This window comes from Archocentrus centrarchus, chromosome 3, assembly GCF_007364275.1.
Source record: "Archocentrus centrarchus isolate MPI-CPG fArcCen1 chromosome 3, fArcCen1, whole genome shotgun sequence".
NCBI lineage: Eukaryota > Metazoa > Chordata > Actinopteri > Cichliformes > Cichlidae > Archocentrus > Archocentrus centrarchus.
In genome coordinates, this window is record NC_044348.1 from 14,326,776 (window position 1) to 14,350,355 (window position 23,580).

Genomic DNA, 23,580 nt, shown 5'->3' on the forward strand with positions numbered 1-23,580 from the left:
AAAGAAGGAGCACTCATGCTTACCATTGAGATTATATAAAGACGGACAAAGCTACGTGATGGTGATGCCACCGTGGCTGTGAAGTCCTGCTTTGTCGCCTTGAGATAACTGGATGTGACAAAAAGGGGTGGATCTGGCTGTGAAACCTCACTGGCTCACTGGCTACTGACTTGTGATTGACACCTTGTTAGCCAATGAGTGTATGGTTTCATATCACAGCTAATCCTCCATTTTGAAACATAGATTTTTCAAAGCAGGCTTAATTTTTTATTCAATATGACCCAAAGTGATTGAGCCCAAGCCCGTAAACTCAGCAGTAAAGTGTTTACAGAAGTCCAGATAGAAACCTGTATCCAGATACAAGTATCGCCTAATTAATGCTAACTAAAGGGCTAAGAGAATACTAGAAGCACAAACTTCTGGGATGTTATAAATATTAGTCAGACAGTCCATTAAAAATACTCCAACAACACACGCACAGTGAGGAGGTCCGGCTCAGTGACATCAGTCATTAGAGGAGGAGAAGCCTTTTAATGCTATAAAGTTGGACATTTTAACACGGAAGTCCTAGGACTTGTTCCTCAAGGTGACACAAGTGGCACCTAGAGGAACTGCAGCTTTTGCCACTTCCCCACTGGCTTCATTTTTCAGCTCTGCAGCATACCGCTTAAATGCATAGTCACCACCTTTGGCCAGTACCACATCCTTACTGCATTTCAGTCATGTTTCTTCTCTTTGCAGTGTGCCTTTTATCCCTTCAGATGTCATCAATCTCTCAGTTAGTTCCCTGATTACCACACCCACCTTACCTGCTCCCAGCTGCTCACCTGTATCCTCTCTAATGCAAGGTTTTTCTTTAACAGAAATTTCAGGCAATGTGCCCCAGAGGTTTTAGCCAGGGCCAAAGGAAAATTACCAGCATTGTTAGAATTCTCCCTCTTTTCTTGTTTTTTTAGAAAGAAGATTCATGAAGACAGACTCTACAGCAGACTAACTGTAACCCCAGATAGGCTCATTCTGGGCCAGGAAAGACAAAGAGCATATATATATATATATATATATATATATATATATATATATATATATATATATATATATATATATATATATATATATATATATATAGGCAGTAGATTCTTTGTAGTATTAAGATAATTGCAGTCCCAAAGAAGAGCAGAAGAAAGGAAAAGTACAAATGATTCCTTACACAGTTAACAGCATATGTGATGACAATTGTGACTTCATAGAGTGCCATTAAAATCCTGTCATGATTTAGAGGTTAGTTATTTGAACATTTCACAGTATGGCATCACAGAACCAGCGTACATATTAATAATTCTTTGTCCTTCCCTTCATTTTCAGAGAATTTAATCAGAATAAGTAAGGCACAATAGATAGATGGCAGACTGGGCACACACCCTGCAATGCACTGGCTGACTCAAATTGCACAGCCAGATAGTTTCCCCTTCATAACAGCAACAAGGAGGGTGATTTATCATACAACTCATCCTTCTGGATACTGAACGTAAGGGCGTGGCTGCTTTTATTGTCAAGTGCCCCAACACAGGCATCTGAAGCCAATTGGTGTCTGCTTGGCCTCACCTTTGGTAATTGGAGTCGCTAAAGTGAACCTCTCCACCATCTTTGTGCCATTTGTTGCCTTTTGTAGCATTTTTAAAATAACACTACTTTGTGCTTTTGTTTTGGCAAGCACTAATTAGCAGGTATGTGTGTCTGTGGGTTGCACCTGTACAATTTATGGATGTAATATGCTAACTAAGCTAGGTACTATAACCTGACAGCATACTAACCTCTCATCCAAATATAGTAACTTCTGGCTGCAAAAATCTAACATGGTGGTGGCTGAGGTGCCGTCACAGCAGCTACGTCCATCTTTTATACTCTCTATGAAGACTCTTAATTGTATACTGATTATGGAAGTACTAAAGTGTGCGTGTAATAATGAGGTCATACATCAGGAGCCAGAGTCCTGTCCTGTATCTCCTTATGGAGAAGAATAGGTCAAAATCAACAGTAAACATGATATAAGAGGACAACTCTACAGAGGAAGTTGGTTGCTGATGGATGACATTCAAGTGACTACAATAACAAAGACTGTAATACACTGTTGAGTGTCAGGATGATACAGAGCTCTATTAATTTCCCTCCCTACAGGAGAACAGTGCTGTGCCAGGGAGGATGAATATTCTAGCAGATAATTAATAAATGATGAGGAAAGGCAGTGTTGAGAGGCTCACAACACTCTGAATTACTCAAGTGTTCTTACATCTTCTTCCCCCACCCCCCTCTTATAGTATGTGTTCAGTTAGGTAGTCTCACAAAATCATTAGCACAAAATCTTTGCTTACTCTCTCTATCCCATCCTGTTTTTGTGAATATCTACCAAAGAACTAAATAAAACTTTAAACTCAATGGTGTGAGAGTTGGTGCTAATAGATTTATTAACCATCAATCGTCATTCCACTCAGGTAGTACAGCTGCTGAATTCAAAAACCCCACAGCGGTGAGGTGGGAAATGAAGCAAAGCAGCAGGGTCTTTACCTTGCAATATAAAACACCTCAAGGAAACATTTGCTGTGAATTGGTGCTATATAAGTAAATAGCATAGTTGTAGAAGTTTGTGTGACAGTTTACTCTTTGTTTTTCAGTCAGCCACAGCCATGAAACATAAAAGATGTGTCAGCTACGGCTGTTATAGTGTGACATCAGTTAATGGCCTCAATGCATACAAATACTAAGGCTGTTTAAAGTGTTTGAATCCTCTGTCTGGAACTAAACCCTGGTCTACATGTAAAGCAATTTGCTCGTCATGCATCAGGTAATGGTTGGATGCAGGCTTCAGTTGTCTAGGTAAACCTCTAATGTATTTACCTCTCCCTCATATGTGAATGAATGGTATCCTTCACTTTCTCTGGGTGTCACTTGATTCACTCATCTCAAAGCTGAGAAAAGTTTAACTTGGGACTCGTCCACTTTGTGGCATTAGAGGTCTGACAAATACAAGCTTTAGAATCAATTTAACAATTAGGTAAAGACTACTAAACACCTTGCACACCCAACTCTGGACATCTACTCTCCTACTATGACATTTCTTCACCCTCCTCTTCCTTACAGTGTTATTCTGTCCTCTAATCACTGTTTTGTATCTATGTTACAACCTCAGTGGACATCCAAGCAAGTTAAGGAGCTCCCAAGTGTTCATGTCTGTTCACTTCTCAGCTTATAGTCTGAATGTACCAGTGCAAAGAAGCCCACAATATTGGGCATCTTATTATCCTTTTATTATTGCAGCACACATTTTCCAAGTCTAAGCTGTCTCTCCAATTTGAAAGGATGCTCCATAAGAATTTCCTCCCACTCTCCCCAGTATATTACATTATAATAACCTGCCAGATCTGCAAGATCAATTATGTTAACATGCATGTTTTATGTACACATCAGGGTTATTATAGTTAACGAAAACGAACGAAATAACGAAAACTGAAATTGAAAAAACATTGTCGTTAACTGAAATAAATAAAAACTATAATTAAAAGGAAAAAAACGATAACTAATTAAAACTGAATTGTGAGTTTACAAAACTAACTAAAACTAACTGAAATTATCGATAAACTGACTTTCATTTACTTGTTTTTTTTTTTCTAAGCCTTGTGGATTGATATGAAATCATTTTTTCCGCTCTCCAAGTTTAAGCTGGGAGCGCCATAGGACAACTGTGTGAGTGCGCATGTGCGTGCGCTCACCGCGCTGGTCCGCAAAGTAATGGCTGCGGCAGAGTATGGAGGTTCTTTGAGTACAAACACCTGCACACGACCATAAGGTAATTAACACACACAATCCAGCTACACAAGCATAAATGTGGACATGAGGTCGACAACTTCCGTAGGTTGTGTACAGAGGCCGCAAGACCCTGCGAGTTTAATTAGCGAGCATCTAACCAAGCTAGCTCCAAAACAGAAGCAGCTTCAGGTGGTGAGAACATCAGGATGCAGCTGGATTTGAGCTTTGACTCCTTCAAAGAGTTTGTTTTTGTCAAACACCACATGTAGGTGTTGTTAATCTACTGCACTGATGCTGAAGTTTATTGTGGAGTTTATTGTAGAATTTATTGAGTTTGGGAGTTCATGTTTTTCTTTGTTTCTCCCTGCTGATGTTCATGTGTGTCCTTAATATTACACAAATTTAGCATGTCTTGTGAACAGTTGGTTGTTGAATATATTTCTTTAAATGGTATCTTTTTGTCAAGTTTTCATTACACAATAGTCACTTTTGCGCCTTGAATCTTGCACCTGATTAGGTATGAAAATACTAAAACTAATACTGAAACTAACTAAAACTAAGCATGAAACCAAAAATAAAAACTAATAAAAACGAGAAAAACACTCTGAAAACTAATTAAAACTAACTGAATTAGAGAAAAAAAAGTAAAAACTAACTAAAACTAAACTATAATGTAAAATCCAAAACTATTATAACCCTGGTACACATGTATGGCAAATACATAATATATTGGTTGGAATATATATAGGGTACGAGTCAAAAATGTGGACACAACTTCTCATTCAATGTTTTTATTTTTCTACATTATAAATTAATACTGAAGTCACCCAGGCTATGAAGGAACACATAAGGAATCATGTTTCTAACTGAGAAAATGTCAAGATGTGTAAAGCTATCATCTAAGCAAGGGGTGGCTACTTTGAAGAATCTAAAATATAAAACACATTCAGGTTTGTTTAACACTTTTTTGTTTACTAAATAATTCCACAGTTCATAGTTTGGATAACTTTAGTATTAATGTACAAACTTAATCTACAATGCAGACAATTTTTAAATATATATATATATATATATATATATATATATATATATATATATATATATATATATATATATATATATATATATATATATATATATATATATATATATATATATATATATATATATATTTTATATATATATATATTCTTTTTTTTTTTTTTTTTTTTTTCAGTGGATGTAATTACACAAAAAGATGGGCAAATTAAGTGAAGTAAAACTTATGCTGGTCTCAATTGTGCTGCAAATTTAGTAAAGAAAAAGAAAGAAAATACAGCTATCAAACCAGCTGTGACAAACCGGGCCGCACGGCCATGACAAAAAAGGGAGATGCACACAGATATGCCAATTAAAAGACTGTTTATTTTAAAGTAAAGCAACAAAAGCAGAACTTAAACTAACCACAATGTGTAGTCAGTACAATCAATAGTGTCAGTGGGTGCATGAGTGGAGAAATAGTATCTGCAATGTTGTCAAGTGCAAAAAACAAACCAAAATCCAAAGAAGTGCCTCAAGGAGGAGAGCCCCCCCGTCTATTGATCCGCGTGTATAGAGCACTGGCACACATTGGGCCCAGGTGTTGCCAGTGTCACTGACTGGCAAATGAGCCACACCAGCCCTTTAATGCTTGCAGGAGACCTGCTACACAAATAGACCAAAAAGAAGGCAGGGCAGAGTCGGTGGTCACACCATCACTTTTCTATTCTTATGTATAATTTATGAGTAATGTGGCCAAACAAAGAAAGCAAATAAAGGAACAAAATTCAGGCAGTGGTGTGGAAATGAGTGGTCAAATTTTCAGGGCAGGACCTACTGAAACAGCAACATTAGCTCAGCTCCAAATTCTCCCAAACTCTGACAACAGGGTTTTACCATCTACCACTGAGACTGGGCCACATGTCCCATCTCATCCTCATGGCCTGAGTCCTTCTTGTGACAACCTCAAGGTTGCTGTCCCCACTTAGCAGTTGGATCAGATCAACCAGAAAACACAGCAGCTACACATGCACAGTTGGCGTCACTATAATTGCTCCTTCACAACAGCCAGTGGGGGATTTGCTGATAAAAGCGAGAAGGGACAAAAAAGAAGGCGGTAAAGCACTAGTAAGATGTGACGAAGGCAGTAACGGTGGCAGTTACGTGTCAAATAACAGAACAGCTCAGGAAATTTCTACTCGTATATGCAATAACTATTGGTCAAAATGACATAATAAAAAATGCTTCTCAACAGCAGACCTCAAACACTCTTAGAAGTCCTTGCACAACATTTACTTGTTTGTCTCTCAAGAGTTGCACAGATGGAATAAAGACAGGAAAAAATTTAGTCTTTTGAATTGCAAGTGAACACTTAGTGAGTCACTCTCCAAAATGAACACAAAGTTTAGTAAACACATGGGAAAAGAGATGAGCAATACCTGTGCGAAATACTGAAGACAAAGGCGCTAATGAAATAATGCTGAGGAAAAACAGACACTGTACTTACTCTGTGATTTGTTCTGATCAACAAAGGATATATTCAGGACAATTTGCTTATTATCTACAGCAGCACACACTTGCAATTTGTACTGCGCTTGTAATGACATTGCTTTGACTTTCTAACTCTCTTAAGGTTTTTACAAATTAAACCACAATATGCTTGACCCAACCTTGACCTAAACAAAATCCAAAACTGAGTCTCAGTCCTTGGACAAACCAAAGAATATTCGCACAGGGGCATTTTTTTTTCCAGATGGTATGAATCTCCACAATATTTTGTCCCCACAATGACAGAAATACATACATGTTAGCAGTGACGTTCTCTTCCTTTTAAGTAGTGCTTGAGTTTACCATGGCTCCTCTCCTACTTGTATTCAGCCTTGAGGCTTGTTTTGGTCCCAAAAGTCCAACTCATACTGCAGCACGCTGCAGTGTTAAACCTTCAGCAGATCACACTTAGGGCCAATTGAGGGAAGAAAAATAAGTTTTCAATAAGAGTCAGCAGCAATCTAGGAACCTTAGTTTATTGTAATTCCCAGCACCATATTATCTTGGGGCAATGTGAAGCCAATGTGGCAAGACTACATGTCTCTCATGTTATCTTTATCAGCCCAAATCCAGATACAAAAACAATACTTTTATAGAGAATTGCCTCTGTTGCTGCCCTTGTTTCTGCTTTTCTTAATTCCCTTATCAATGCCACACAAATCAAAGTACAAATTGATTTACTGTAATGTAATAATTGAAAGGCAAATCTATGCACACGCACTTGTGGCTAAATTGAAAATACATATTTTACAGGCAATTTTCATGAGATTACAAGCCCTCCCCTCACCAACTGTAACTCTTGAAAATTAGATGGGAATTAGCCTACACAACCACGTAATGAGGGACTTGTTTAGTGTAACAATCTGCAATTAAAAATTGCCATTCTTTGTCTTTTTTTAAAGGCCCAAATCACAGTAATTATTTACTATTTAAGCAATGTTGCTGTTCTGTATTCAGTCTCAGCACTACACTATAGACAACAACACTTGTTCAAACTCTTCAAGGTAAGTAGTGGCTCCTGATGTCAAAGGTTGGTAAAATAACCACACAACTTCAGAGATTTGATTTCCGCTTGCTGAGTGTTACACTGCCTGCTGGTATTACAGAGCAATCAGGCTAAACCTGTATGAGGAAAATCCAGAGGGAATAAACACGCCCACAGAAAATGTCATATTTGCTTTGTTTTGACAAACTCAAACCTCTCAATTTATTCAGAGACTTTATTCTTCTTTCAGTTATTCACATGACAATTTTAGGTTTGACAGGAATGACAGACTGTTTGACACTGCAAAAAGACATTTAAAACACCATTTCACACTGAACCAAGAACAGTTTCACCACTTTGGCACCATTAATACTCGTAGTAAGACTGCAGTTATGATTTATGTTTATGATTGCAGAATAATTTTCTGTTGATTGAAGTCACTACAATAATAATTCATTAGGACTAAAAGCAGTAGATGGCCAGTGGACCTCAATACAACATATGTTGTATGTGCACACATACAACATATGCTGTATGCGTGCACATATGTTGCATGCGTGAACACAGGCAAACACACATAAAAGCAAGCTGACAGCTTTACAGCATCCTTGAAGGCACACCCACATACCAGCTCAGAGCTCATCTCCAGCAGGAAATCTACCCCACTGATCTCCATCCTCCCTCCTTCCTCTTTCATGAAAGTTAAAAGCTTACATTATGCTCACTCTGAAGCCTTCCATGAGCTTCTCCTTGGTTTTAACACCCCATCAACGTACAAGTTTGCTCACGCCACGCTTCCTTGACCTCCTGTCCCAGAACAATAACTAAGCGATCCTTTCTGTATTACAGACCTAAGGCGCCTAAAGATTGAACAGAGGGTGACCTGAGTGGGATTCAAGGCAGAGCACAGACAAACAAGCTGTCCTGGCCTACAGTGCTGTTTAGCAGTTAGTGCTAAGAGAAGCCAAATGCTTAATTCCACTGATTCTGTTTTATACTGCCATATAGTGCATAATGATAAAGGAGCACTGTGAACACTGAGACAAGAACTTGTGTTGTTTTTACATTCATTATCCATTCAGCTGAAACCCACTTCTCTCATTAGTATTCCTCTGCTTACTCACATTGAGCGAGGCTGAGAGGTCAGCACAGACAGATCCAATTTCAGCATGTAAGACCAAACACGCATACTGTTTTTCAGTTTTTTTGCTTAAGTACAGAAGATCTCTTCTGACCTTTAAAATGCCTCCTGAACCACAATCAGAAGGTACATGAAATTCTCTGATGCTGTGTTTCAGCAATTTGCTTAATGTAGTGTAATGCATGTTTGGGGTTTCCCATTTGAGTGTCTACAGTCCTTCAGAGAAACTCTGTCTATACAAAATGTCCTAAACTTTTGCTTTTTATGTTTCTTAAAGATATCTGTGAAAAAGGCATTAAATTGAAATTTGGATACTGCTTTTAACCAACTCATTGTAGAAAGCAGCAAGTAGAAAACAGCATGGTTTTCTCACCTGTTTAGAGTATGTCCAAAAATATCAGTAACAGGATAACCTCAGTACCAAAACAAAACAGAAGAATATGCTATTACTCCCAAAATGAGCAACAGATTTTTTAATAGACAGTCTAGCGATATGCAGCATTACTTACCTTTATTCAAAGTTTCCCAGTGATGTGAGCATCATTTGCTGTCTGTTTGGCTCAGTGTAAGTGTATAGTCACTAAAAGGGTCTGCACTGCTGCATTCAATATGAAATACCAATATGAGATCACCTGACTTTTGGTTCTTTTTCAGATGCTTATCTCTATTAAAAAAAAAAAAAAAAAAAAAAACAGAAATCCATTTGTAAATGCTTGCAGTTCTCTAATATACAATTCTCATTTTCTTTCCTGTCACTGAGCACACTGGTGTGCATAAAGTACAAGCGATAACAACAGATTATATCTGCGACTGCAGTCCTTATTTAAAATAGATGCTTGTGTTTTGCATTGTCCTCTGATGAGTGTGGATTATATAAAGCAACATCCAAAATAAACCTTGCTGCATGCTGTAAACTGACAACAAAAGAATTAGCACAAGAACATAATCGAGGCTCAGGAGTATTACAGAAATACTGACATGCATATGACTACAGTCTTTTAGGCAACCTGGCACAGCTACACACACCCAGACTTGTTGACTCCTGTCCTGTTTTTCATTCAAATGTTATTCTAAAATGTTGCAGTGTATCATGGGAAAACAAAAGCTAAGACAGTATCTCCCTACCAACAACAACAAAATTATTGATGAGAGTTATGGATTATAGATGGCTCAGAATGGGCCTGTTTTGAGCAACAAACCTGTGTATTATGCATAAGAAAAAATAGCAGGAAATCATTTTTTTAAACCTTCTAACCCCACCCTATCTACTGTGAATTTAGTACTCAATAATTTCACCCTTAAATACTTTTGTTATATGTATGCTCTCCAGCCACTTCATTTAGGTACATCTGTTTAACTGCTCATTAATGCAAATGTGTGCTCAGCCAATTGCATAACAGTAGCTCATGTAAATATGGTCAATATAACGTTCAAAACAAGCATCAGAATGGGGAAGAAAGGTGATTTAAGCGACTTTGAAAGTGACATGGTTGTTGGCACCAGAGGGGCTGATCTGAATATTTCAGAAAGTGCTAATCTGCTGGGATTTTCCTGCACAACCATTTCTAGGGTTTACAGAGAATGATCTAAAAAAGAGAAAATATCCAGTGAGCAGCAGTTCTCTGGGTAAAAATGGTCTGTTGATGCCAGAGGTCAGAGGAGAATGGCCAGACTGCTTTGACCTGATAGGAAGGCAGTGCTAACAACATTGCATCATTACAACCAAGGCGTGCAGAAGAGCGTCTCCAAACGCACAACACATCCAGCCTTGAGTCAGATGGCCTACAGCAGCAGAAGACCACTCCTGTCGGTTATGAACAGGAAACTGAGGCTACAATTTGAACAAGCTCACCAAAAATGGACAACAAAAGATTGGAAAACTGTTGCCTGGTAGGATCAGAATTTAGTGTAAATAACATGAAAGCATGGAGCCATCCTGCCTTAAATCAGTGGTTTGGGCTACTGGTAGTGATGTAATGCTGTGCGGGATATTTTCTTGGAACACTCTAGGCCCTTTAGTACCAACTGGGTATCATTTAAATGCCACAGGCTACTCTACAGTACTACAGTATTGTTGCTGACCATGTCCATCCCTTTGTTATCACAGTGTACCCATCCCCTGATGGCTGCTCCCAGCAGGATATGGCACCATGTCACAAAGCTCAGATGATCTCAAACTGGTTTCTTGAACATCACAGTGAGTTTACTGTAGTCAAATGGCCTCCAATTTTAATCCATCAGGATTAGACACAATTAATTCTCACTGAGAATTAACATGTTTGATAATCAGGTATGGAGAAAAATCCTTTGTAAGTAAAGCTGCCAGCTTACTGGCCCTATTTTTATGAAAAGGTTTCAGAATGAAATGTTTTTTCCTCTCACTCTTACTCTCCCTTCCACTTTTTCTTTTTCTTATTTTATTTTTTTTGCATGCTCCCTTTTTCATGCTCTTCTCACAAAGCAAGTCTGACAACATAGATAAAACAACCATTTGGTTATGTTCCTTCAGCTTTATCACACAAATGATGAACAATAATCTGTGCTGCCTATCAACAAACATGCACAGCTATAGAAATAATGGCCCAAAGGCTAGTACTGTACTGCAATGCAATACAGAATCAGCCTGACTCACATTTATCATGCTTGAATAACAACACTAGGATGCATTATGGAGAAAAAAAAATAACATTTACCTCTGCATCTTCTAGACAACATTGCTTTATGGAATAGCAGCGAAGAAAATAAATTTACTCAATGTGAATTTCCCTGCACACTGTAACAATGACAGCAGCAGCAGGTGAGGCTCTCTGCACATCTAAATGCTAATGTCATGCTGGTCTTCAAACAATAGCGGTAGCTAATGAGCTGGCTTGGTGAATGCATCGAAAGTCTAAGTGATGACATAAGTGACAGCATACTGAGGGACAGAGTTCATTTTATGACTCACAACACAGCAGGACCAAATTTAAAAAGGGTACACCAAGGTCACACAGTAGTACTAATCGAGGCCAAATGCTTGTTCTATTGTAACTCCTGATTTTCTAATTACATCTTCTGCACATTTAATACCTACATTTTCCCTTTTTGTCTGTATGAATTGTGACTGTTTTAAGCAGTCATAAGAAGTACATGCCATTATGCACCTCTCAAGCCAGGTAGGTCGATACTCACATTTACTTTACTTTGCATTCAAATTCACAAGTACAGCTTCATGCGAGCACTGGCAAAAAGTTAAGCTGGCCTTAAAGGAGAAGGGACCACCTACCAATTTTCAGCCTGGAAGAGCTTTTATAGGTGCTTTTTTTACTGACATTATACTGTGGTGGTGTTTGATGTTTAAGTACGGATGTTAAACTGTCATTTTCAATGCACAAGACTTAATATTAGAAGTGAAATTAGAGGCTTGACAAGCTATATGGTCTCAAAATGTGGCAGGTAGCACAGCAATTATGATCAAACAGCGATAGTGATCCATCCATCCATTCTCTACAGCTTATCCTCTTCAGGGTCGCAGGAGGGCTGGAGCCTTTCCCAGCTGTCATAGGGCGAGAGGCAGGGTACACCCTGTACAAGTCACCAGATACAGACAACCATTCAAAATCACATTCGCACCTATGGGCAATTCAGAATCACCGATTAACGTAACGTAACCTGGACTGTGGGAGGAAACCAGAGTACCCAGAGAAAACCCACGCAGACACGGCGAGAACATGCAAACTCATCGCTGAGAGGCCCAAGCCAAGGTGGACTCGAACCCAGACCTTCTAGCTGGTTCAAAAAATTTTATCAACACGGCTTCTTGTCTATGAATGCACCTTCTTCAGTCTGGCCCAGATAGTCTTATCACAGACAAAACACCGTTCTCTGAAATAACTCTGAAATAATAAGATGGTGGCAAATTTCATTATCAAATTGTAGCTACAGGTTCTGAGCATCAAGTTAATAAGCCTGCCAGTCAAAGCTGTAGTCTATTTTCTAAACAGCCAACTTTAATTACAGATCTCTGCTGTAACTTTGAATTTTGTTTAATACTTTCAATCAACTACAAATGTTAGAAGTAGTGTAGATTCAAATAGGGGATCTGGAGAAAATAAAAAGGTGTGGGGAGAGTTAATACAACTGCATCACTTACAGGTACCTTTAGCAGATGTTTAAGTTGCACTGATCTCAATCACAGAGGACACAACTCCAAAGGGAAAGCAGACAGTTTGTATTCAGGCAGATCCAGTTAACGAATAAGACCGTTTCAATGCTCCTCTTTTCCCCGTCTCTCCCGCACTCTCCCTCTCTCCGAGCGCCGCCTCAGAGCCATTCTTTATTGCCACCCATGATTAATGCAGCTATGAATGGGTTTCTCTTTCACCGAGCACTGTGGGAGAACGGTTTCTTTCGTTCTTTCTTTCTTTCTTCCTTTGCCATTTTGCTTTCTTCCCAATGTGACCTGATTTAGTCGCAGAGTGTGAAACTGATTTGGACTCATTTGCATGCTAATTCCATAAAGAGAGGTGAAATGATGTGTAAGTATCACCTCACTGATTCTAGGAGACACCGTCGCAATTGGAGGAAATAATGTGCAGTTAAAAACTAGATAATTCAAGGACTCATTGTTCAGAAATTCAACCAGGGAACAGTATGATGGGACACACTCTGAAGTCCCATACCATGTTTCCACAGTGACGTTGATTTACTGTAGAGGTAAAAGGCTTGCACTGTTGGCCACTAATTGTCTTTTGTGTGCAGAAAATGCAATTTTTTACTTTTTAATGTTGGTATTAGTGTATCCTGATTCACCATTGCTTTTTCATAAAGTTCACTCTTTCATGTACACATTATGTCTTGAAAGTCAAGTTTTTCTTTTGATCAGCTCATTAAAATATTTCAATTGATTATATGTTTGAGTTTTTAATCCACGAATATGTAGGCAGTAATCCTGTCTGGAGTTAATTCAGCATCCTCTGTTTCATCTCATCAGCATTCTTTTATTGTATTTTTTTTTTATGAATGAAGCAAACTAGTTTTTAATCTAGAGATGCCTCTCTTAGATAACATACCAGTGTGGCAGACACCACTTGTCTGCTTTGAAGAGAAGACTGTAAGCTCCAGACAGCTCTTACTCTTCACACTTAATTCAGCACAGTGTCATTTTGCAAACACAGGAACGTGTAAACACATCCTGCTGGCCTTGCAACATTTCTCACCAACTTTCATGCCTCAACTCGTCAGTCACCGCTTTGAAATTGATTACTTGAAGGTGTTGGCCACTACTGCATTGAAGGGGGGGGAAGACAAATTTCACGCGTTCAGGAGACTCTGGATTTCACTAACGAACAAAAGGAGCCGGACAGATCTCTGTCGTTGACGAGAAAGGTAACATGTAGAGCCAACAGCTGATGCATAAAGTTAGTTGTTTTCTTCACCTTTTCCTTTGCCTTTAAATACAAAGTAAAGTAAGCTTTGCACACTCTCTATACACCAAGTGAAGCATCACAGAGCTCCCGAGGTTCAAACAATTCAAATTGGTTCAAATGGTTCAAAGACAGGCTCATACTTTAAGAACTGTCACAAACTATGAAACAAACATTCCTCTAACAGTGCTGTGTTAACCATGCCTGACTGAACCACAGAATGTGACCTGGATCTATGCACACTTCTTTACCTGTTAGCAAAAGAGCAATAACACTGAGTCTGACCCCTAAGCCAAAAGTTAATCAAGAATAATGCTTAGTCGGGTCACTTCAGACTGCAGTAACGATGATAGCCTTGTCTCCCAAATCAAAGAAGACTGGCCTTTAAAAAAATGTATAAAACAGGCAGAGACACGGACCACACTTTGAAGGAAAAAAGTGAAATTGAATGAGACTCTTCTGTCAAAACAACTGAAGTAACACTGATATGGCTGTCATATTCATGGGTGGGACCAAGAGCTGGCCAACAGGCCCCGACCTAACTCGACCTAACTCCTTCAAGATATTCATGGTTCATTCAGAGACATCTGACTGTAGATGTTAAACATCCTGGAATTATGTATAGTAAAGACAGAGAGAATTATATCCTTGATCAGCTATTAAGTATTAAGTCATAATATTTGTCATAATTTCAAATTCCTCAGGCTTTAAAAAAAAACTGACTCTATTGCGCCATCCATGCATTATGCCACTACGATTTGATACAATTTTTTTTTTTAAAGGACACCTTTGATTGTAGCACAGCGGTATGGTGGTTAGCACTGCTGCCTCACAGCTAGAGGGTCTGGGTTTGAATTCGCCTTGGCCTGGGTCTTTCTGTGTGGAGTTTGTATGTTCTCCCTGTGTCTGTGTGGGTTTCCTCCCACAGTCCAAAGCCATGCAGTTACTGGGGTTATGTTATCTGGTGATTCTAAATTGTCCATAGGTGTGAATGTGAGTGTGAATGGTTGTCTGTTTCTCTGTGTTAGCCCTATGACAGGCTGGCGACCTGTACAGGGTGTGCACTGCCTCTAGCCCTATGCCAGCTGGGATAGGCTCTGCCCCCCCCCCGCGACCCTGGACAGGCTAAGCGGATGGATGGAACTTTGATTGTCAAATTTAATACAGCATGTCATGAAGCTATCTTGGGAGCAGCATTATCATCAGTGTGCGATGGCGAGTCACTACTTGTCTCCTTTAAGTTTTGATGCTGTAATCAAGTCCACAAATGAAGCAAAACACCATTTCCCCATGTGACAAACACTGAATTGTGATTAGTCTACAAACCTTTTAAGAAAAATGAAAAAGAAAAAAAAACTGCTGCTGCAAGCTGAAAAGTACAAGATTAAAGTCTTTACTGTACAACCAGAACAGCCAGTGAAGCTGTGCAGGGGAAAATGATGAACACTATGCTATTGCTGGATGCTCCTTTTTCACATTACCTTTAGGAAGCACAGCCAGTAGGAACAGACATGTTCAGCATATTTTAAATGACTCATGTAGATGTGCTTCTGTCAGCTCTAATTTTCTCATTTTTTTTCCCACATATTGACCACTCTAGCTGGCTGCAACAAATTTTCTCCATATTTTAATCTAATTTAAGCCTAATATGGTAAAACTCCAAAATAACATACTGCATATAAATTCCACATACCACTACCAAGGTTGTGTTGTCCTCTAAATATAATATTTTAACAGCTTAAATGTTTAGACTTATTTTTAATCTCCATCCAAATCTAAATCTGAGTCAGCAAAGACAGAGTGATGAGCAATCCGGCTGATTACTGGTGGGAAAAAAAGCCAATCTTAACTCACAACAATTCACAAAATGAGCATTCATTTCAATGCTTAATGATGCTGTGTAATGAGTTCAAATTACATGCTAGAAACCAAGAAAATCATCAGTCAATTGGGAAGTTTGCTGTGCAATACACAAATAGTCTGGTTGACACGAGGCAGCAGGATAGTAAAAGATAAAATCCACTTTCTGCTTGAGAAAGAGGTATCTGTGGTAAAGTGTCTTGTGTACTGTGTTGGACCATTATTACTTAGTTTTTTATTCTTTTTTAAGTTTTCACTTATATTTTAATTGCAGTTTGTTTAACTTAGGCATCAAAATTACTTACAACCAAAGCTTAAACGGGCCACCATGCGAATGAGGTGCCACCACCGCAATAAAGTGTTATTCAGGGGTCACGTTTTCTTTTATGCGAGAACAAAAGAAAAAAATAACCGAATCAGACTCTGGCTGCTCGTTTTAAATCATATATGCTTTATACCTGTTTTGCACAGCTCTGTGGTTATGAAGCTGAGAAGGAGCGAGACTGACTCCAGTGATGATGCCATTTGGAAATAAACCCTCCATACATGGTGCATAATGAAACCACTCATACCGACAGGATACTGTGACAGCAGAGCAGTGATCTCAAACACTGAATGCTCAGACTACTTTATGCCACTAGGCGTTTCTCAGTCAATACGATGCCAAAAGATGCAATATGATTGTGTTTGTGAAGCAGTGTGGGATCATGGGAGTTTTGTCACACAGCTAATGTAATGATAATTACTAGCTTAACATTAGATGAGTGGACTACCCATACAGCTACATGGCAGCGTCAAGCAAGGGGTAACCCAGTGTTATCCATGGTCAAAAAAAAAATCACACTAAAAGGAACTATATGACCATAATAAATGTTGTAACATTATTATTGATTCCCTTGAGGTGGTAAATGGAATATGACTCCACTGACAGACAATTAAAAATGAGAAATCCCTTACACTGAAATAAACACATTTCTCTAGGTTTAAACATTATCGAAAGCATTTCATATTGTAAATATATACAATTTAGAGTACTGTGACACAGTCTTGAGCTGCCCCTCATTTCTATTTGTTACGACCACCTTTATTCTCTAATACACCCTGAACTCTGAGACAGCTTTCTTGTCATTTCTATAAGCAGTCTATAGAAATAGCTCTCCAAGCTTCTTGAATGACATTCAAAGCTCTTTTTTGGATGTTGGCTGTGTTTTCTGTCAGGATGATCCCACACTATTTCAACAATCTTGAGGTCTGGGCTCTGGGGAGGCCAATCCATGACTGAGAGTGTTTTTACTTTGCAAGTTGTCTGTTCTGTGTGGACTCAACACTGGTTCATCCCTTGAGTTGTTAACATGCCTTTTTTAAGCTTGAGAGCTAACAAACAATCAAACAAACAAAAAAAACCCCACATTGCTCTGAAAAATGATCACGTACAAGGAGTGGTCAGAAAATGAGTGAAGAAGAAACCACTGTCGAAGCCTGGAGAACTATTACTCAAGACCACTTTAAAAGATTCCAAGAAAATCTGACTCCTTGGAAGCAAACTAAAAAGAAATGAGCGGTGACTGAGGACTTGTACAGTACTGTGTATCTATTGATAAACAGAGAAAAATTATTCTTTGGTATAAACAGGAAAGAGATTCTCCTCTTTGGTTGGTTTCTTTGTTTGAATGAAAGTTATATTCATTTAAATGAATTTCCAAGGGGATTAGGGAAACAAGCTCTGAGCTGTAAATTATATCTCACTTATTAGTAGTTTCTCAGCACCTCTCTGTTTGCTAGTTAACACACAGGCACAGTGTGGCTTGTAGCTTATCTTCTTCATGCTAAATCCTGTGCTGGAAATTTGCTGCTTCTAATTATTCACACAATGTAACAACAGTACAGCACCCCATACCACACCCCCTACAGCAGGCAGATCATAAATCATGATTTTGTTTCGATGATATGTGCAAATCAGCACCCACCCTGTACTGTACATACTGTATAGGTTTTATCTTGGAATAGTTTGCTCAAGGGCATGCTAGTCTTTTACTGTATCTTCATTTATGCTAACATTATGAACAAAGTGCAAACTGTAAACATTTTGCATGTGAAATTCATAGCTTACGGACCAAAGCTTTTAAGAATATATTGCACATTAGATTATTTAATGGATAATGAAATTCCCCCAAGGCACTGCTAGCCACAATGCTAAGGCAGACTCATTTATACTGTTGTGTGTCTAAACTGAGCTTCTTGATAGTGATTTAAGCACAGATTTCCAAATACAAAGTATCTTTCATTATTTCTGCAGTAGGGCTAGAGGTTGTTCCCCTCTCCTGGCCTTTCTCCCAGAGTCCAATCTGGTATCCTGCGACTGCAGCCTTGAACAAGATCCCAACAGGCTGCTGAAAAGGTGACTGTCCTTCACTGCGGGTGCTACACAGAAAACGATCCCCGCCCTGAGACAAAGCAGGGGTGGTGGTGGAAGAGCTATGCACAGGAGGATGCTGTAGAGAAAGTGCAGATGCACGGGAAAAGGTGGAAGGTGATTTTGGGGTGGGGGAGTGATTAAGGATAAAAATCTTACATCTCTACTCTAAACACGGCAGGCAGTTCACATGCTGTGTGCATCCTTATGAGTATCTGTCATGGCTCTCCAGGGGCCCTTTACTTCCTCTAATAGCCATACATTACTCTCCTCTCTCTGCCCTCATCCTCTGTAGTCCTTTTTATCACCCTCTTCCTGAGCTGCAACACAGCCATTGTTCTTTTTTTTTGTCTCTTACACACTCCCATCTTTAACCTCTTTGGCTGTATCAGTTTTACAGATCTCTCCCCCTTTTCCTCTGCCGACACACTACTAAAATACAGAGATCAGTAAATCAGTTATAAAGGGTTTAGATTTTTTTTGCCAAAGTGAGAGAGATGCAGCTGGGGATTGCTTGTTTTTAATCAGGGATAAGATGCTGCAAATGTATCTATTTGATGTCAGTGACCTACGACCCAAATGTTTTTATTGTATGGTTGTAGATTATAAATGTAATCTCGTCAAGATCCGTTACATAGATCCAATGATCAAACGACGCCACCTGATTACAGCACGGCAATTCACTATAAAATATCGAATGGCTCTGTCACAGCAAATCCTTTAAGGTTTACGTAACTGTTAATAACATTACGGAGCTTAAAATCCATTCAGTCGTGGGCTGGCATTGACATCGCCACTGCTGCTGTCAGAGAAGCCAACAAAACAAGAGTTGTACTGTAAACAGCTAAAAGGGGTGTCATACAAGTGGATGATGGCTACACTGAAACTCATTCTGCATGACTGGTTGAGGGTACATGCTGTATGATACAAAGCAGACCCTGTGAGCCTGTCCTCTGCTCCCTCTGAACACAATGAACACCCAGACACAATGCCTGTCAGCATCTGTCCTCCCCTGTGACTGGAACTACATGATACACAAATCCCCAAAAAACAATGCTAAACACAGACTTCAGGTACATTCAAGTCCTACTTAACTTGATTTCAAGAAAAGGGATATTAAGTAGAAGGTGCGGGGGAACGAGTGCACCTTACTGTATTTAACTTTACTTCCTTAACCTAATATCTCTTTCCATTACAAGGCAAGTGTGGGTAAAATGACATGGATGGGGTATATTTTTAAGAAAATGGGCACATGTCATGGAAAAATGAGCCATTTCCACAAAGAGAACCTCCACACGCCTGAGCGCCCCCCCACCCCCCAATAAAACGATGCTGGAAAAGATTTGGACCATTAAGAACATCTAAATTTAATGACCTTCCTCATCTCATGAAAAACTAAAGGCCTGTTCGCAATATAAGTACAATCGATAATTTTAGGCGTAGACTAGGCTGCGCATGGATGAATCACCGAAAATTGTAGCAGCAGGTCTGAGCAGACTTCCAAACGCAGCAGCAGCTCCAACCTTTTTAACTGAGCTGCCCGTCAAAACAAGCAGTCTCAATTATAAACTTCTGAGGCAAGAAACGTTTTCGGTCAAGGCTCAACACCCCCTTGTTAACACTGATGCTAAGGACAAATCCACAGGATTGGATCAGCATCCATCTACCGTGCCCCCCCCACCACCACCCCACCCCCCAGAAGCCTAGGAGCAAGGCTACCGAAGAGCAACCGTGCTTCTATCTTTACTCAGTAAAACCAAGTCTTACCTGGAAAATGTCATATGCTGCTCAGTCACCTCGTGTTGAAATTTGTGAGAGATGGAGTGGCTGGTCGCGCATCACTCAGCGCGCGCGTGTGTGCATCACCGACAGAAAGCGTACGGAGTACAGCGGCTGACAACGGAGCCCCGGAACGAGCATAACACAAAGCGAACCCACTGCAGTCGTCTGGTTGGTAAAAAAAAAAAAAAAAAAAAAAAAAAAATCACCATTCACACAAGAGCCAGCTACCCCACCCGAGCAGCAGCGCGAGCCACACCGTTGCTTTCTTAGGACAAAGCGAGCTCCTTTACTCAGTTCACATAGTGTAGCCTGCAGTGTATATCTACTGAAAGCAGACATGGAAACAGGGTGACCGGATCCCAATAAACTAAATGTGGGACAAAAAGTACTTGCGTGGGACAAAGTGGGGCACGGGAGGTAGTCAACTTTTCCAGTTCTCTCTCTAATTAAAGAGAGTTAGAATAAAAGGAAGCTGGAGTTTCTTCTCATAGTTTCATGCGATAATCTTTATATACTCCCGCGTTCGCTGTTATTTCCTTTTTATTTCAGCTGATGACAGTCTTTGGGTTTCATTAAAGAAACAGCCATATGTTGGCATGTCATTTTTGAGCCATATCTGACAATTTTAGCAATTTTCAGCCAAATATGACACACATATTACAAATGGCAAATTTGAAAAATATAAAATAATAATAAATAAAAAACTAGTGACAGAAACAATATTAGCCTGATGATTAACTTACAATTTAGATAGATAAATAAATAAATAAACTACCTTTCATTTTACAGCACTCACCTGTTATGGAGTTACTAACTCGAAATTTCAGGTTAGGTATCTTGAAACTTTGACTTATTCAGCAATAACTCCAAATTTCGAGACACTTAGTAGGTCGAGATTTTGAGACGATAACTCGTAATTTCAGTTTAGTTCTTCCTGGCATTTTTCCCCAGTGGCAGAAACAAGCTTCCATGCACCTATACTGCCTTATTAAAGTAATTTCTATTTCCCACAAAGTGCTGTAGCAAAAAAGGTCTCCTGGAAATGTTCCTTCTTGCCACGCAAAGGTGAGCCATTCATTCACTGATTTAATTAGCCTGTAAGTAAAGAATGTGCAAAAAACACATCGTGAAAAAAAAACAACCCAGTTTTTTGTTTGTTTGTTTTAATAAAAGATAGTTCTCTGTGTAAAATGTGTAAAAAGAGAATGCAAGATTTTGCAAAATGTTTAAACCATGTACATATTTTAAATAGCAGAAAGACAACATAAGAAATTCTGAAACAGGTTATCAAACCATTGAATGCATTTGTTAATTTTATACTAAGAACAAAACAGTATTAAAATAAATCACGTTAGCTCCTGTTACTATAGAAATTATGTACATTTTGTGTATTATTTTTGCAGTCTTAAAGCTGTGTACCTCATAAAGCACACAGTGAATAGACTGTGCTTGATTTATTTATCTTTAATTGCTACATAACTGCACAATAATTTTTATCTTTGTTATTCCTTTTGGAAGCCTGAGACTGGTGGCCTGCTCTACACTGAATGTAAGTATAGTAAACAATTACAACAGAAGAAAAAAGGCATTTAAATGTCTGGAAGGGCCTTTAAAGTTTAAATCAGAAATTAACCAGGAACTGGATTGCAAAAATTCCACGAAATGTATTTTACAGTGTTATCTATGCCACAAGTTTATATTACATTATTATTTCCTCACTAAAGTTTAAATAACATTATTCTGTATGTATGAGGCATAATTGCAACCAGTTACTCTCTAACTGTATGAGTCAAAACTGATCCATCTTGAACTTTATTGTGTTGAGAAAAAAATGTGTTTTCGTATCAGTTAACAAAGTGAGTAAAAAAAAGTAAGTTCAGTAACTTAACAAGGACGATTTTCTCTAAAAATGTCACAGCCTCAGGTTTCAGACGCAGGACAGCACTGCCGCCAAGTGGCCAAGTCTGAACATTACAAATGAGTCGATCTTTAAGAGCGCAATGACAGATGCGTAAGGCTGAAATCTGTAAATCTACAACGCCACAGAGAAGCCGACTTGAATATATTTAAGAATATAATGATGTTTTTGCTGCTTTTTTTGTGTTTGGATTTTATACTACCCTGGAAAATGAAATATGGGATTTTCTTAGCACTATAATAAACAAATGTCTTTTTATATGATATTACTTTAGTTCCAGTCAAATTTGTGCTGAAATTTTTATTTGACAATATAATTTCAGTATTTCGGATGGTTGCTGGTGGTGAAGAGGCTGGAAATGAAAGATGGGGTACCAGCAGCCTGGACAGCAGCAGCATGGTAAAATCACATTGCAACATTTGTACTGTGAATTTGTACTGTTTAAAACGCAGTGTTGACAGTAACTCCAGGACTAGAAAGTTGTTTATGTAGTTTTATTATAAGTCAGTGGGCTTTGTCCTCAGTATCTGTCAGGGAGACCATCTGGCCTGAAATGGTTGGGATCTCCTCCCTCTCGCCCCCAACGGTTTGCCACCTGATCAGCTTCAGAGTCCTCAGCACCATGACCCAGCTTTTCCTGCACCCACTCTCTGGCATTACTAAATGGAAAAAGACAGTAAATCCATTTACCGTCAGTAACTGCTTTTCCAAACTTAGCTGAAATAGCTATGAAAGGGCCAACATCAGAAACTATGAATGACTTTCAGTAACAGCAGGCTGTCAGATAGCATTAATGTTTTCTTCTTACCTGATAACCTCAGCAGCCCATTTGCCTCCTGCCCCTCTCTGTGCAGCATCATAGTTTCCTCTGGCATGAAAGTATTTGTCTGAGTTTTTCCAGTTGGCCTCCCTCATGTCATTGTAGGCTCGCCACATATCACGAGCTCCTGATTAGAAGGAGAAACAACATTAATAATAATAATAATAATGGCAATATTCACAAGGAAAATGTCAAAATCCAAAAAACACGACAGATTCTTGTGAAGAATTTAAAAGTCCATGTTTCCAACCTTGAGCAGCTTCAACAGGGAAACTATACCACTGGGCATTGGTTTCCACGATTAGAATCAGAACAATTGCAGCCAGAAGCAACTTCATGGTTACAGAAGTCACTCAATTCAAGTCTAAACTTCCTTTTTACAGGGTTTAGAGAAGTCTTTAGAGATCTCAGAGTAACTTCCTAGTGAGGGATGGCCTGGTCTTATATTCTGTTCTGAAGGAGCAATGTCGTAGGATGACTAAATAATGGAAAGTTTTGGTCCATGTTTACAGAAATGAAAGTTCAGCCAAGCACACCTGGGACATTCCCCATCTGCGAAACTGCAAGTATTCATAGCCAGGGGGAAAAAAAGGAACAAGGTTCATGTCAACAAAAACTATTTGTTCATTGGTCATTAAACATTGCAACCTTTTATTTATTATTCTGTGTATTTATTTATAGATACTTTGAAGTGGCTGCTTTCTAGTTTCTTATGGTTATGTCTTCTTGAATTCAAAACATGGCAAATTTCTCAAAATTTCCACCAAAATAACTGTTTATGTTGTTGTTGCCACTGCTGCTGTTTTTGCTTTTGATGCCGTAGTGCATGATTTTTATGAGCGAAAATCATGCAAATGCAAACACCTCCACCTATATATGTACACAGGAAC

At 38.9% G+C, this 23,580-nt stretch overlaps 2 protein-coding genes across 2 annotated transcripts in view; both read right to left on the reverse strand.

Annotated features, from left to right (window-relative positions):
• apba2b (amyloid beta (A4) precursor protein-binding, family A, member 2b) overlaps positions 1 to 20,064 on the reverse strand; it is a 72,305-nt gene extending 52,241 nt beyond the window's left edge. Inside the window, exon 1 of the mRNA XM_030725338.1 lies at positions 19,938 to 20,064. The gene's annotated coding sequence lies outside the window, so the exon portion shown is untranslated. The remainder of the gene's footprint in view (positions 1 to 19,937) is intronic.
• Positions 20,065 to 22,350: 2,286 nt separating this feature from the next.
• saa (serum amyloid A) lies at positions 22,351 to 23,162 on the reverse strand. The gene is made up of 3 exons (XM_030726157.1): positions 22,941 to 23,162; positions 22,679 to 22,817; positions 22,351 to 22,529 (listed from the first exon to the last, which is right to left on the reverse strand). The coding sequence occupies exons 1-3, from the start codon at positions 23,026 to 23,028 to the stop codon at positions 22,391 to 22,393; spliced, it is 366 nt and encodes a 121-aa protein (XP_030582017.1). The 5' UTR covers positions 23,029 to 23,162; the 3' UTR covers positions 22,351 to 22,390.
• Positions 23,163 to 23,580: the final 418 nt, after the last annotated feature.